General features: G+C 39.5%; 1 protein-coding gene across 1 annotated transcript in view; it reads left to right on the top strand.

Moving 5' to 3' along the window:
- Positions 1-16,475, top strand: part of NOL8 (nucleolar protein 8) — a 61,534-nt gene that overhangs the window by 22,860 nt on the left and 22,199 nt on the right. The window contains exons 7-11 of the mRNA XM_075833731.1: positions 631-2,505; positions 3,326-3,433; positions 5,429-5,551; positions 5,680-5,773; positions 12,456-12,624. Of these exons, the coding sequence (XP_075689846.1) occupies positions 631-2,505; positions 3,326-3,433; positions 5,429-5,551; positions 5,680-5,773; positions 12,456-12,624 (2,369 nt within the window). The remainder of the gene's footprint in view (positions 1-630; positions 2,506-3,325; positions 3,434-5,428; positions 5,552-5,679; positions 5,774-12,455; positions 12,625-16,475) is intronic.

Below are 16,475 nucleotides of genomic sequence, written 5' to 3'. Positions count from 1 at the left end.
TGTCAATTACTGGGCTAATTGGTTGACTGACTCCTGGGATTTGTCCAGCCCTGACATGTCTTAAAGGAATACTAAACTTAAAGTCCATCCTAAATACATTTGTTGTGCTGCTCAATGCAATCTTCTGTTTCATGTCGTTTTTAATTTGGTGAGGAGCTGCCTGTAGCATTCTTCAAGGACATTATTAACAGTCTGGAATCTGCCATCTTTATCACTACTCATATATGCACAGTCAATAGAATGTATTCCAAAACTATTTATTTCAAGAATGGATGTGCAGGAGACTAGGGATTATCATTTGCAATTTGAGGAAAGGCTCCAACTGTATAGGATTAAGTTCTATAGGTAACGATAGTAGAACTGTGCGATGTCTTGCCACAAGAGGTAGAAATGGCAAAAACAATATCCAAATTAAGAAAATGACACTAGACCCTTCTCTTATATCTTGTGGTATTTAGAGTTCTAATTGATGAGCCAGATATTGAGTTAACTTTTTTATTTATTTGTGTGTGTATATATGTGTGTATATATATATATATATATGAGAGTGTGTTTGTATTAATGGCTACTACTGCTTTATTCTAAGAGGGTTTCATATAATACAAGTAGTCTTCCTTTACTCGAGTGAACATCATGAAATATGACCCCTCGAAATATTGCCACAACCTTAAAAAACTAGACAACAATTCCCTTGAGTTGACCCCTGTATCCCAACTGACTTGGCACCTGGATGGTGGTGATGATGATATAAGCAAAAAACGCAGGGGAGAATTTCCAGAATTTAAGAGTCCAGTAAAGAAGATCAAAGTTAATTCTTATCCTAATACAACAAAGATTGATGATAAAGGGAAAGGTATCAGAACTCCTCAGACCACTCTCCAAAAGGCTAAAGACACTTTAGGGCTTCAATATGAAGACAAGAGCCATGGACATATGGGCAATAAAAGCTTTAACCATATGTTTCATGAGGAGTCTGACTCTGAAGAAGAACTTAGAGCTATTATAGAGAGGGAGAAAATAGTGAAAGAAAGTGGAAGACATGCTGACAATTCCAATATAGAAGTTGTTGATGATTCCTTCACGCTCCGTTACAAAACTCATTGGGCAGACGAAATCTGGAAAGACGGGAGATCAAACAATTGCACTAAAGAGGACAATGAGTATGACTCTGCTGATACAGATGAGATCATCACCGTTGCAAAGACTACCCAGAATTGCAATAATGGCAAGAAAGAAAAGTCCAATTCCTCCGCAAAACAAAATAAAACTGTGGTCTCCACAGAACTGGATACCTCAAAATGTAGTGTGAAACCTGAAAATAAAGAATGTAGTATGTCAGAAGATAGTCAGAGTAATGACTCGGACACAGAAGATGGTAGTGATTCCTATTCAGATGAAGAATATGAGTCCATGATGCAAAACTGCTACCGACTGGATCTGACAATGGGTGACCTTAGGGCACTTGTTAAAGAAGCCAATAAATCTGATATTGATGATCCAGATGAAAATAATGGCTCTAACCAGGAATATGACTCTGTAGACACTGATGTTATGGCTGAAGCCAAGTGTGTGCAGTCTGATGCTGCCACGGAGACTGTAGGTGAAATAAAAGGATCAAATGGTGATAAAACAACAAAAGCGAAACAAAAGTCTAAAGCTAATTGTGCTCGAGATCTAGAACCAGGTAACTGTAGTAATGGTAAAAGCAGTATTTCCCATTCAAAAGGTGAAGGTGGAGCTATGAAGCAAAATCTCTGTCAGGCTCATCTCACAGTTGGAAAATTAAAGCCCTTAGAAAAATCGGTTTCTAAATCCTCTTCAAATGATGATGATAAAACAAATGTCACCAGTGAAGGTGAAAAAACAGAGACTAAAACACGGAAAGAGATAAGAAACCACAATAATGACAGTGCAACAGTTATTGGCAATCTAAAGAGAAAGAAAGGAATCGAGCCAGAGGACATTGTTGCTTCTATTTTAGAAGATGATTCTGATAGCTCCAACGATCAACAAAAAAAGAAAAAAGGTCCTCCAAACAAACCGCCAGCGTTTAAAGGATTGGGATCACTGATGTCATCAGTATTGGTCTCTGAGACAAAAGTGCCTATATCTTTATCAAAGATATGTGGTCAGCCGACAACCGTTGTGGCCGTTCGCAATGAGACAAATGCAAATAGTGCATCTAGTGACAGTAAAGTAACCAAAAACAATGGTGAAAGACCTTCTAAACCCCTCAAGAATATATCAACTGACCTCCCCCAAAGAAGTGAAAGAGATGATAGTAGTAGTAGCAGTAGTGATGAGTCTAGCAGTGATGAGGAATGCAGTTCCTCCAGATCCCCAGTTGCTAAACCAAAGATCACCCAGAACAGCAGCTCTAAGAAGCAAACCAATTCAAGAGCTAAACAGCTTCAGGATAATCAGAAGCGCCTGGCAGCAATGGAAGAAAGGAGAAAAGAACGGGAGAAGCAGAAACAGACTATCCAAGGAGCTCTACATAAGTTGGTGAGTGAATTCAATGACATTTTTATGTTATGCAGCTGTTGACATTTCAACCAATAATGCAAGCTTCCCGTTGTTGAAAAAAATATTCATGCTACCCATACAAAGCATAAGTTAAAGGGAGCCTGACTATTAAGTCGCTGAATATATTTTATGTTCAATCTATATACATGAATTTTGATTTTAAGGCAAGGCATTAGAGGCGAATGGGTTTGGGTACTGGATCTTTCACCAATGTCTGATCGGTGGAAGTTCTACCGCTGTGACCCCCCCCCCCTCCCCTTATTATTGCTGGAACGAAGTGCTGTGCCACTTTGGCTCCTCTTGCACAACAGATCATAAAACAATTTCCATAGGCTTTACTCATGAAAAATCTGATCGGAGATGAAATGGCTTTCCCAGTACCGTTGTCTCTTTACTAGTGATCATCTGGGGTTACAGCAGTCAGACCCCTGCCGTTTGGATATATAATAGCGATATGCCACTCATTTCTGCGATGAGACATCCCGTGGGCAGGTAACCTAGTATTATAGTTTGTAAGTCTGAAAAAAGACACAAAACCATCCAGTTCAGCCTATTCTGCAATGTTGAGCCAGAGGTAGGCAAAAGTTCATTTTCCTCATCTCGGGGAAGCCATTGCTTCCATTCTCCAAAACGGCCATTAGAATAAATCTCTGGATCAACAAGCCATCCCCAGCAATCTAATACTCAAAACTTGTAATATTGTTACACTCAAGAAAGGTATAGTTCTAGCACTGCAGAATATGTTGGGGCTTTAAAAGCAACGAGATCTAAATAACTTGTTAATATTCTATTCTTTCAGGATTCCCAGTCTGCAAAGAAGAGCCAACACATTGTATTTAATTCTGAATCTGAGGAGGAAAGGGAGAAGGAAGAGGAAACCAGTACAAGCAACGTGCACAGTGACAAAGTATGTTCTCTAATATCTTAGCGGCACATACATGAAGTACGGTGGTGCAGAACATATTGGCCCTATATCAGATCAATGGTGACAACTTTGAGGCTACATAGTAAAATTATATTTTTATGAAAACGGCCCTAGGGCGTGTTACCTCTTTGTGCCTGTGTGTCTGTTTGCTTAAAGAGGCTCTGTCACCAGATTTTCAAACCCCTATCTCCTATTTATAAACATATGTCTCAACAGGAAAATGGTTATGAGGGCTAGGTCACCAGCATGTGCGGATTTAAACCTCCCTTTGTCAGAATAGAAACTCCAAGATAATTATGAAAAACACTAGAAACAGGAGTCATGCACTATTGTAATACAATTTGCCAAATGGCATAGAAAAATAATTTTTATTGGACAATACAAAATACATAGAGTTAAAAAAGACTACAAATCTGAAGACTGTACACCTCCCAAGTGATGAGGATGAACCTAAAGGAACCGCTCCTTGTATGGCAGTTGCAGGAGGGAAGAGCTTAACTAACAGATAGCAAATACTAACTAGGACTAAGGCAGAGAATACAAAAAAGTAATACTCGGTATAAAAGTTAGGGTATGCAAATGTAAGTAAGTACCAGCATACATACAGCCAGAGTCACAAAAGTAAACGAAGGTAAATATTGTGAATGGATTCCAAACTGAGCAAAACAGTATGTGCTCTCAAAGAATCCTCACAAAAATAGACAAAGTCTTCCCAGAATATTATCGCCACAAGAAAGGAGCAGGTAAATATGTACAGCACAGCATAGAGTGTTACTAACCCATATGGTTCCTGTAGTTCAGTATCTTCCAGAGTACAGAGAGACCCCGACGCGCGTTTCGCGTGGATGGCTTTTTCAAAAGGGGTAAGTCTTTTTTAACTCTATGTATTTTGTATTGTCCAATAAAAATTATTTTTCTATGCCATTTGGCAAATTGTATTACAATAGTGCATGACTCCTGTTTCTAGTGTTTTTCACCCTATCTCCTATTGCAGCAGATCGGCGCTGCAATGTAGATTACAGTAACGGGTTTTTTTTTTCCAAAAACGAGCATTTTTGGCCAAGTTATGAGCATTTTTATATTTATGCAAATTAGCCTTTCTTAAGTACAACTGGGCGTGTTTAAAGTTATGTACAACTGGGCGTGTATTGTGTGTGTACAGCTGTGCGTTTTTACTTGTTTTACTAGCTGGGCGTTGTGAATAGAAGTGTATGATGCTGACGAATCAGCATCATCCACTTCTCTTCGTTAACACCCAGCTTCTGGCAGTGCACATACACACAGCGTGTTCTCGAGAGATCACGCTGTGACATCACTTCCGACAGAGGCTACATCGACTTACTTGCAAACGCTGATGCTGCTGCAGAATCAACTGTAGCTTCTGGTGCCGATGTGTCCTCGCTCGTCCGACACGATGCAGGACCTGGGGCAGGAAGTGACGTCACAGCGTGATCTCTCGAGAACACGCTGTGTGTCTGTGCACTGCCAGAAGCTGGGCGTTGTGAAGAGAAGTGGATGATGCTGATTCGTCAGCATCATACACTCCTATTCACAACGCCCAGCTAGTAAAAGAAGTAAAAACGCCCAGATGTACACACACAATACACGCCCAGTTGGACATAACTTTAAACACGCCCAGTTGTACTTAAGAAAGGCTCATTTGCATAAACATAAAAATGCTCATAACTTGGCCAAAAATGCTAGTTTTTGAAAAAAACAAAACGATACTGTAATCTACATTGCAGCGCCGATCTGCTGCAATACGAGATAGGGGTTTGAAAATCTGGTGACAGAGCCTCTTTAAAGTATGGAAAATAGATTTTCAGCCCTGCCACAGACAATGACCAGGTGAATGAATTCATTGTACAGCAGTGCAGAATGTGTAAACTATATGAATATATATTAAGATAATAAGAAAATGTGCATGTGACCTCGTGTTTATGGCTTTTTTTTTTTTTTTTTTTTTTTTTTACATAGAAGATAATACATGTAAAACCTAAGCTGTTTGAAAGCAGTGGGGAAGATTCAGATGATGAAGAAGAGAGAGACGACGAGAGATTTGAACTAAAGTCTCAATATGAAGGGCGATCTGGTGCGAAGGTCAGTTCCATCTGCTTTTCTAAATAAATGGTCTTGGTGAGTGTTACACAAGACGTTCTGTCATTTTAATGTATTTTTTCATCTGCACATCCTGATTATCATGCTTTATTCTTCGTGTGGTTATGTAGCTCATGCAGTTGCAGTCCCGCTTTGGAACTGATGAACGGTTCAAAATGGACACACGATTTTTAGAAGACAGCAGCGAAGGTGAGGAAGACACAGGTAAGAAGAGCTAACACATATTAAGAGAAGTAACCATTCTAGCGCACTTTTAACCCCTTCAGGACTGAGCCTGTTTTGGCCTTGAGGACGAAGCTGATTTGTTCAAATCTGACGTGTTATCTTATGTAGTAATAACTTGGGAATGCTTTTACCTAGGCATGTGATTCTGAGATTTTTTTTCTCATGACATATTGTTCTTTGTTAGTAAAAAAAAATGTGGTCGATAAATTCAATATTTGTGTGTGAAAAACACAAAATTTTAAGAAAACTAGCAAAAATGGGAATTTTTCTAAATTTAAATGTATCTGCTTGTAAGGCAGACCGTAATAACACACAAAATAGTTACTATTTCATCTATCCAAAATGTCTACTTTGTTTGCATCGTTCTTTGAACATCCTTTTATTTTTCCAGGACGTTACAAGGCTTAGAACTTTAGCAGCAATTTTTCATGTTTTCAAGAAAATGTCAAAAGCCCATTTTTTCAAGGACCAGTTCAGTTATGATGTGGCTTTGAGGGCCTTATATATTAGAAAGAAATAGGGAAATAAAACCAGAATATTTGAGGGCGCAGCCGTAGTCAAACAAAGTTTTATTTGTACAGATAAAACAACGCGTTTCAAGGCCGAACTGGCCCCTTCATCAGGTTCAGTACAAATGATGCATAAGTTCATGATACATGCTATTTTATAACAAACTAAAAGATCGGTAGTCACAACGACTACCAGGTCCGAGCTTTATGTCAAACATTCACTTCGGTATGCAGTCCAAAGAAGAAACATTAAATCTTCCTAAAAATAGATGTAGAAATGAAAATAGACAATGTCAATATAGGTAGACCCAACATTATATTATTGGTATAAAAAGTGTGAATATGAAAATAAAGATAGAAATATAATGATAAAAAATAATAATTAGCATGTATCGTTGGTGCGATCTCAAAAGAATAAACTATATTCATATAAATTATTATAGATATAATTATATAGTTACGTATTGGGTGATTTTTCACGGATACATGGTTGTCATGGTAATGTGAAGCTAAAAAAAGCTACGGAAGCCTGAAAGGCTCAGTTCTAAACAGCATAGTAATTATTATTTTTTTATCATTATTATAGTTTTTTTTATTTTCATATTCAAATTTTTTTATACTAATAATATAATGGTGTGTCTACTTATATTGACCTTGTGTATTTTAATTGCTGAAAAAGGAAGTTGGAACCAGCGCTGGTTCCAACTTCCTTTTTCTGCTGTTTCCCTTGCGTGTGCCGACACGAGGATCCGTGCGCTGACTACCATACCTGTGACAAGGTGAGCTGGAGGAAATTCCACGTTTTTTCTGTATTTTAATTGCTACATCTTCTATTAGGAAGATTTAATGTTTCTTCTTTGGACTGCATACCGAAGTGAAAGTTTGACCTATAGTTCTGACCTGGTAGTCGTCGTGACTAGCGATCTTTTAGTTGGTTATAAAATAGCATGTATCGTGAACTTATGCATCATCTGTACCTAACCTGATGAAGGGGCCAGTTCGGCCTTGAAACGTGGTGTTTTATCTGTACAATTAAAACTTAGTTTGACTACGGCTGCGCCCTCGACTGTTCTGTTTTTATTTTCCTATTTCTTCAATATACACATCGAGGCTACCACGGCTTTCAGATCGGAATTTGGGCTGCAATGTCACCCCAAGTATTCCACCTAAGTGGATCATTGGAGCACGTTTTTATGGATGTTCGGCTCTCAGCATAACTTTACCAGGTCAGCATATTTGACCATCCCTTCTCATTTATTTGGGATTACTAGTTCATGCACTATGTGCGCTTTGTCCTCCCTTTTTTTTTTTTTTTAGTTTATATATTAGAAAGTCCCCATAAATCACCCCATTTTGAAAACTGCACCCCTCAATAGGCGTTTCTCAGGAATTAAAGCAAAGTAGATGAAATGTAAAAATTTTTTTTATTTTTTTTGCCAAAATAAATTTTGGAATACAGTTTTTTTCTGTAACAGAATGTTTTACACGAGAAATGCAACTCAATATATATTGCCCAGATTCTGCAGTTTTTATAAATATCCCACATGTGGTCCTAGTGTGATAATGGACTGAAGCATTGGCCTCAGAAGGAAAGGAGCACCTAGTGGATTTTGGGGCCCTTTTTTTTAAATATATATTTTAGGCACAATGTCAGGTTTAAACCAGAACAAGAAACAAGTCACGACCAGGTGTTTGAAAAAATACAAATAATCTTTATTAAAGTCAATTAGACACATGGAGACAACGTATAACACTTAGACATAATAAAATGCCATGGACCCTCGAACACAAACGGAATCCGAACGTAAAAGCAGAGTAGCCCCCCAGATGTAAAAATGGTCTGACACAACCTATATATGGCTAAAGTGCATAAGTACATATTAATGAGCAGGTACTAGGCATGGTACGCTTTGCACAGATGAACACATAAATAAGTATAGAGAATATATATAAGGTACAATCTAAGTAAAAACGACATGTAAAGTAGTATACCTACACCTGCGTATAAGAAGATAAATAGGAGATCAAGACCAGGAGGGGGACCTCTGCTTAACCCAACGCGCGTTTCGCTGGTGCTTCGTCAGCGAAAGCACCAGCGAAACGCGCGTTGGGTTAAGCAGAGGTCCCCCTCCTGGTCTTGATCTCCTATTTATCTTCTTATACGCAGGTGTAGGTATACTACTTTACATGTCGTTTTTACTTAGATTGTACCTTATATATATTCTCTATACTTATTTATGTGTTCATCTGTGCAAAGCGTACCATGCCTAGTACCTGCTCATTAATATGTACTTATGCACTTTAGCCATATATAGGTTGTGTCAGACCATTTTTACATCTGGGGGGCTACTCTGCTTTTACGTTCGGATTCCGTTTGTGTTCGAGGGTCCATGGCATTTTATTATGTCTAAGTGTTATACGTTGTCTCCATGTGTCTAATTGACTTTAATAAAGATTATTTGTATTTTTTCAAACACCTGGTCGTGACTTGTTTCTTGTTCTGGTTTAGTTTTAATTAGTCACTAGGACCACTAGTATCATTCGGGGTATTATTCGGTTTGCTACAATGTCAGGTTTGAAGAGGTCTTGTGGTGCCAAGACAGTAAAAAAAAAAAAACACAAAAGTGACCCCATTTTGGAAACTACACCCCTCAATGAATTTATCTAGGGGTTTAGTTAGCATTTTGACCCTAGAGTTGTTTTGCTAAATGTATTTGAATTAGTCTGTGTAGATGAAACTCTATTTTTTTTTCCTGAAAAAACGTAGACATTTTTACAAGGCATAAAGGAGAAATAACACCCCAGCATTTGTAAAGCTATTTCTCCCGATTACGGCAATACCCCATATGTGGCAATAAACTGCTGTTTGGTCACACAGCAGGGCTCCGAAAAGAAGGAGTGGCATTTGGATTTTGGAGCGCTGATTTTGCTGGATTAGTTTTCAGTGCCATGTCGCATTCACAGTGAAATGGAGGGACCAAAACCATGGAAGCCCCCCCCCCAAAAGTTACTCCATCTTGGAAACTACACCCCTCACGGAATTTATCTAGGTGTATAGTTAGCATGTTGACCTCACAGTTGTTTTGCGAAATGTATTTGAATTAGTCTGTGAAGATGAAAAACTAGATTTTTACAAGGAATAAAGGAGAAAAAGCGCCCCAGCATTTGTAAGGCAATTTCTCACGGTTACGGAAATACCCCATATGTGGTAATGTACAGCTGTTTGGGCCCACAGCAGGGCTTAGAAGGGAAGGAGTGCTATTTGGCTTTTGGAGCTAAAATTTAGCTGAAATGGTTTTCGGGTGCCATGTCGTATTTCCAAAGCCCCTGAGGGACCAAAACGGTGGAAACCCCCCAAAAGTGACCCCATTTGGGGAAACTACACCACTTAAGGAATCTATCTAGGGGTATAGTGAGCATTTAGACCCCACAGGTCTTTTTGCAGAATTTATTAGAATTAAGCCGTGAAAATAAATCTCAACATTATTTCCACTAAAATGTTGAATGTTTTTAATTTTCACAAAGAATAAAGGAGGAAAAAGCACCCCAACATTTGTAAAGCAATTTCTCCCGAGTTACGGCAATACCCCACATGTCCTAAATGTTTTTTATTTTATTAGAAATGAAGTAACCCTTTTAGGACTGATCCATTTTTTGCTTTTTTATTTTTGTTTTTCACTCCCCGCATTCCAAAAGCCATAACGTTTTTTATTTTCCGTCAATAGAGTCGTGTGAGGGCTTATTTCTTGCGGGAAGAGTTGTATTTTCTATTGACACCATTTAAAGTACCATATAATGTACTGGGAAACAAATAAAATTCTTTGCGGGCTGAAACTGGAAAAAAATGATTTTGTGATTTTGTTTTTTGGGTTTTGCGTTTACTGCTTTCACCTTGCAGTAAAAACGACAACTTTTTTCTGCCACTCAATACAATTACACTGATCCCAAATTGATTATATTTTTTTTTTTTTTTTTTATAGTTTACTACTTTTACAAAGTAAAAACGATTTGTTAAAATAAGAAATTGTTTTATTTCACTACATTCCAAGAGGCATCACTTTTTATATTTTTTAGTCGATTGAGCGGTGTGAGAACCTGTTTTTTGCGGGACGAGCTGTAGTTTTTATTGGTACTATTTTTTTTGGTACGTACAACTTTTTGAGCACTTTTTATTAACAAAAAACAGCAATTTTTTATTTTTTTATTTTTTTGCATATTTCCTCTCTAACAAATGATCTGTCTGAGCTGACTTTAGTATGAAGTCCTCTTCCAGTAGTCCTAGTCTCACCAGAGTTTGAATACTCTGAGGGGTTTCCTGCCATATATGCGCCGTTACATATATGTGACACCAATTCTGTATATAATGTATTGACCTTTTCTGCCGCTAGCTTGAAGTTTACGATATCCGCAGCGGTAGAAGATGTTTTTCGTGCGCATTATACAGCCCAGCTACTTGTGAGGGTAATCTCCAGTTTCTCGCAAAGTATAAGAAATGATGGTTTTTAATGACTGTCCCTATTGGCTCTGTTGCGGGATCATTTCACTGCTGCTGGTATAGTACAATTCGAGCTCGTGGCAGAAAGGATCACCACTTGTATCCAGATGCAGTGTCCATAAGTGGTTGCTCTCAGCAGTTCAATTCTTAGATTAACTGTCCCTTAGCTCGAAGTAGACTTCATACTGTAGTCGGCTCAGACAGATCATTAGAGGTAAATATTCATTATGCCCCATAACATATTTTTGAAAAACATTTTTTATCGTGGTCTTCTATTACTTTCTGAGGTTACTTTAGAAGTTATAGGTCCTTTTTTAGGGTTCAGACTACACAAAACTCTCAATGAGACATTGGCCTTTCCCTATAGCAAAAAGTTGCATGCCCCCTTGTGACTGGCAGAGTTTCTGTCGTGATTGGAAAACTTGAGATTGCTCTTTTTCCATTGAGAACAATAGAAGGGAAAGCCTTATAGCCCACGGGTAGAGCTATCTACTTTAAAGAGTTAACAAAAGCTACAAACATTTTGCCATAGCTATGGCTAGGGTTTAGGATGCATTTAGTCTGGGGTGCCTCAGGAAGCTCTTTAAATGGATGAAAGGTCAATGCCGATGTATAATGGAGCTTCACACCATGTTCTGTACACGTGTGTGTGTATACCAAGAAATTTTTCAGAAATGTGTCCAATGTACCTTGTGAACAATTTATACTGTACGTAAAAACATGCTATCACTCAACTACAATTGATTCGTACGGAGGCCTGTTACAATACACATTCTTTGCTTTTATAATTCATCTTCCATCCTACTTAAGATTGGATTACACGGACAGATGTGTGCCCATAACAGATTGCCATTAATTGCAGGTTGATTGGCGCTCGTTTAAAGTCCCGTTATGCGGGCTAATGTACACTGTATGAATACGAACTACCGTTAATACAAAAGTTCGGTCCTCACACAGCTTACATAATGTCGGCAGCACATCCCGTTTACGTGGAGCGATGTGCTGCCGACAACCGTGATGTTTAGGACAGCATAAATTGATTAAATCAACTGACGAACGAGCATTCGTCGGCTGATAGCTGCCCTGTTTACACAAGGCAATGATCGGCAAACAGCGTTTATATAAACGCTTGTTTGCCAAGTCATTGGCCTGTGTAAATAGACCTTAAATCTATGCTTATTTAGTCAGCTAAAACCAAATGTAATTAGGAGTCGTCTCCCATAAGATTTTATATTGACCTAAAAAAAACTTACGCTAGCCTTACGCAAGAGCGCAAAAGTCGTCCAAACCTCACCGGATTGGCGAGTGATCTTATATGTATGGGGCTCTTCTGAGTTTAATTTATCCGTGCCTAAATGTTTGTGGTGTAATCTTTTGAAAGTTGGCCAAACGCTACCTCGTGTATATGGCGGCTTATAGCATGGAGTCCGTTAAAATCGCGTTATTTTTTTTGCAAATATTTTGAGAAGGCGGAATTTTTAAGTTGAAGAATTTATACTTTCTGTAATTCATATCCACTATCTGCTTGTGACCTCTTCATACGGACAGTAACAACGGTTTTCATCTATATTCAATGTGTTGCGTCCATCTACATAACGTTTTTTTATCGCCGTCCTCATGTTTCCACATAATAAGTATGATATATTGCTACTTGCAGAACAACCACAGAAATTACTGGCAGATGATGATGATGATCATGATGATGATGATAACGATGATCTGTCAGCTGAAAGGAAGAAGAACCTGGACATCTTGCAAAGTGTCCTAAACATTAATGTGGAGCCACAGCTGAAAAGCAAGAAAGCGGCTAAAGCAAAGAAATTTAAGTAAGATAGTCATTTTAACTATACTGTACTTTTACTATACTAGTTCTATTTTACGATTTATTGCAGACTTACAGATGTGCATCTCAGTAACGTCACTAGTTCTTAAAGGAGATGTTCACTTTTTTAAAATTTTCTGACATTCAGGGGCCATTGAAATGAATGTGAGATTTTTGACGACAGATTGAGATCAGAAGATGAAGAAGCGTGCATTCATGAGGGCCACAGATAAGGCTGCCACAATAACCCATTTTAACATGTCAGACATGTTTAACCCCTTCCCGACATTTGCCGTATGGGTACGCCATGGAAAGCATTGACTTCCCGCATCTTGCCGTACTCATACGCCGAATGTTTGGGACCGGCTCAGCTTCTGAGCCGGTGCCATCATCACCGGATCTCAGCTGTATCTAACAGCTGACATCCGGCTGTAACGGCGGGGACCGAAATTAGCTTCGTTCCCCGCCATTAACCCCTTAAGTGCAGCGCTCAAACGCGATCGCTGCATTTAAGGTGTTTGCAGCTCATCGGAACCCCAACAATGAAATTGCCGGGGTTCCGGTGGCTGCAATGGCAACCGGAGGTCTAATACTGGCCTCCCGGTCTGCCTAGCACGGAAACCGGTCACGATCTGCCCGGCGGCGGAGCCTGATCGGCTTCCGTAGCTGCCGGCAAGACGGTGCCGGCTCAGGAGCTGATCCGGCGTCATCAGCGGTGGAAGTCAGCTGTATGTTACAGCTGACATCCACCTGTAACGGCAGGAACCGGAGCTAGCTCCGATCCCTGCCATTAACCCCTTCGATGCAGCAATCGAAAGCGATTGCTGCATCGTAGCGGTTACTAGCAGATCGCCAGCCCTGACAGGCAATCGGGACTGGCGACTGCTGCTATGGCAACAGGAGACACAATGGGCTCCTGCTCTGCCATTACGGAAGCCGATTAGGCTCCGCCGGGAGGCGAAGCCTAATCGGCTTGCTGTCAGTGAATAAATCTGACAGCTGGACCTTCAAGTCCCCTAGTGGGACTTGAGAAAAAGTGTATCAAAAAAGTTAAAAAAAAAAAAGTTAAAAAAATAAAAGTTTGAAAACAATAAAAGTTTCAAGTAATAAAATAAAAAATTGTGTAGTACCGTGTTAGCCAGAGACAATATGAAATGTTAAATACTTTTGTGTCAAAAAAGACAAAAGTATAATAGGTATGATACCTTTATTGGCTAACCATAAAAGTTCTATATGCAAGCTTTCAGAGCACAGAGGCCCCTTCTTCAGGCAGTTTACAAATGAATGACTTAGAAAAAAGCACAACATTTAGATGTTACACAAAGACAATTAGTACATGAGGTGATACATCATTAAGATAAGCCGGGGCAATAAAACTGAGGTTATAGGGGTGATGACTTAGGAGTTAAGGCATCTGGAGTCAGTCTGATGGGGGACGTGACGTGTGTCCATGTAGTGGCTCATAAATCCTGGTGTTAGATTGAGGCCTTGTGTCAATGACTGGAATTTTATCATCATCTTGAATTCCCAAATTTTTCTTTCTCTGTTGTTTTTAAAATGACCCTTCAGAATGAGTACCTTTAAATCTGCCAAACTGTGGTCTGGTCCAGAGAAGTGTTTTCCCACGGGTGTATCCACCTCCTGTTTTATTGTATGTCTGTGAAGATTCATCCTGGTTTGTAGTTTTTGTATTGTTTCTCCAATGTAGATTCCTTTATTGATGCACCTTGTACACAGGATCATGTACACTACATTGGAGGATGTACAGGAGAACGTGCCAGTGATTTTATAGTCCTGCTGCGTGTTTGGTATCTGGATGGTGTTTGATGACCAGATGTTGGTACAGGTCTTGCATTTTCTACTGTTGCAAGGAAAAGTGCCAGTCTCTGTTGGTGGTGAGAGGGCACTTCTGACCAGGAGATTCCTTAGGTTTGGTGGCTGTTTGTAGGCAAGGAGTGGTAAATCTGGGAATATTTCCTTCAGTTTATTGTCTTTGTTAAATATAGGTTGGAGATCAGCAGCAATTTTCCTCAAGATGTTCATTTGGGGGTTGTATATGACCACTAGGGGAACCCTGCTGTTGTCTTCCTTCTTTTTGTACTCCAGAAGATTGCTCCTTGGAATTCTTGTTGCTCTGTAGATCTGATCATCTATAATCCTTGGATGGTATCCCTGTTGTAAGAATGTATTCCTCAGTGATAGCAGGTGTTGTTTTGTGTCTTCACAGTCTGAACAGATCCGTATGTATCGCAGAGCCTGGCTGTAGATGATGGATTTCTTTGTGTCTCGGATGGAAGCTGTTCCATCTCAGATATGCTGGACGGCCTGTAGGTTTATGGTAGATTGTTGTTTGTATGGTATTGTCTCTCATGTATATGGTCATGTCCAGAAAATGTATTTGAGATGTAGAGTAGTTGAGAGTGAGTTTGATGGTAGGATGGAACTTGTTGAAGTTTTTATGGAAAGAAAGCAGTTCATGTTCATTCTACATGTTACCTAAAATACATAAAGAAGGCAATCCAGGGAGACCAATCATTTCAGGTGTTGGGACTTTAACTGAGAATATTTCTGGCTGGGTGGAAAATCTTCTAAAGCCCTTGGTGAGGTGCACACCCAGTTATGTCCAGGACACCACAGATGTCCTCTGCAAACTCTCAGCTCTAGGTCCACTACCAGAGGGAACAATATTGGCAACTATGGATGTGGAGTCTTTATATTCTAACATCCCCCATGAGGATGGCATAGCCGCATGCCAACACTTTCTTCAAAAGAACAATCTAGCGACAGAGCCAGCCCTACAACTCATCAGGTTCGTACTCCATCACAATTATTTTTTATTTGACAAAGACATATATCTGCAATGTATGGGAAGCGCTATGGGTAGCAAAATGTCACCACAATATGCTAACCTGTTCATGGCCAAACTAGAGGAAGAGTTTTTATCAACCTGCGCAACTAAACCTCTAGCATATTTCCGGTACATTGATGACCTGCTGATAATCTGGACAGGCTTTGAACATGAACTGCTTTCTTTCCATAAAAACTTCAACAAGTTCCATCCTACCATCAAACTCACTCTCAACTACTCTACATCTCAAATACATTTTCTGGACATGACCATATACATGAGAGACAATACCAAACAAATAACAATCTACCATAAACCTACAGGCCGTCCAGCATATCTGAGATGGAACAGCTTCCATCCGAGACACATAAAGAAATCCATCATCTACAGCCAGGCTCTGCGATACATACGGATCTGTTCAGACTGTGAAGACACAAAACAACACCTGCTATCACTGAGGAATACATTCTTACAACAGGGATACCATCCAAGGATTATAGATGATCAGATCTACAGAGCAACAAGAATTCCAAGGAGCAATCTTCTGGAGTACAAAAAGAAGGAAGACAACAGCAGGGTTCCCCTAGTGGTCATATACAACCCCCAAATGAACATCTTGAGGAAAATTGCTGCTGATCTCCAACCTATATTTAACAAAGACAATAAACTGAAGGAAATATTCCCAGATTTACCACTCCTTGCCTACAAACAGCCACCAAACCTAAGGAATCTCCTGGTCAGAAGTGCCCTCTCACCACCAACAGAGACTGGCACTTTTCCTTGCAACAGTAGAAAATGCAAGACCTGTACCAACATCTGGTCATCAAACACCATCCAGATACCAAACACGCAGCAGGACTATAAAATCACTGGCACGTTCTCCTGTACATCCTCCAATGTAGTTTACATGATCCTGTGTACAAGGTGCATCAATAAAGGAATCTACATTGGAGAAACAATACAAAAACTACAAACCAGGATGAATCTTCAGACATACAATAAAACAG

Source organism: Rhinoderma darwinii, chromosome 7 (genome assembly GCF_050947455.1).
Source record: "Rhinoderma darwinii isolate aRhiDar2 chromosome 7, aRhiDar2.hap1, whole genome shotgun sequence".
NCBI classification, from domain to species: Eukaryota; Metazoa; Chordata; class Amphibia; order Anura; family Rhinodermatidae; genus Rhinoderma; species Rhinoderma darwinii.
This window is presented reverse-complemented; position numbering and strand designations above follow the sequence as displayed.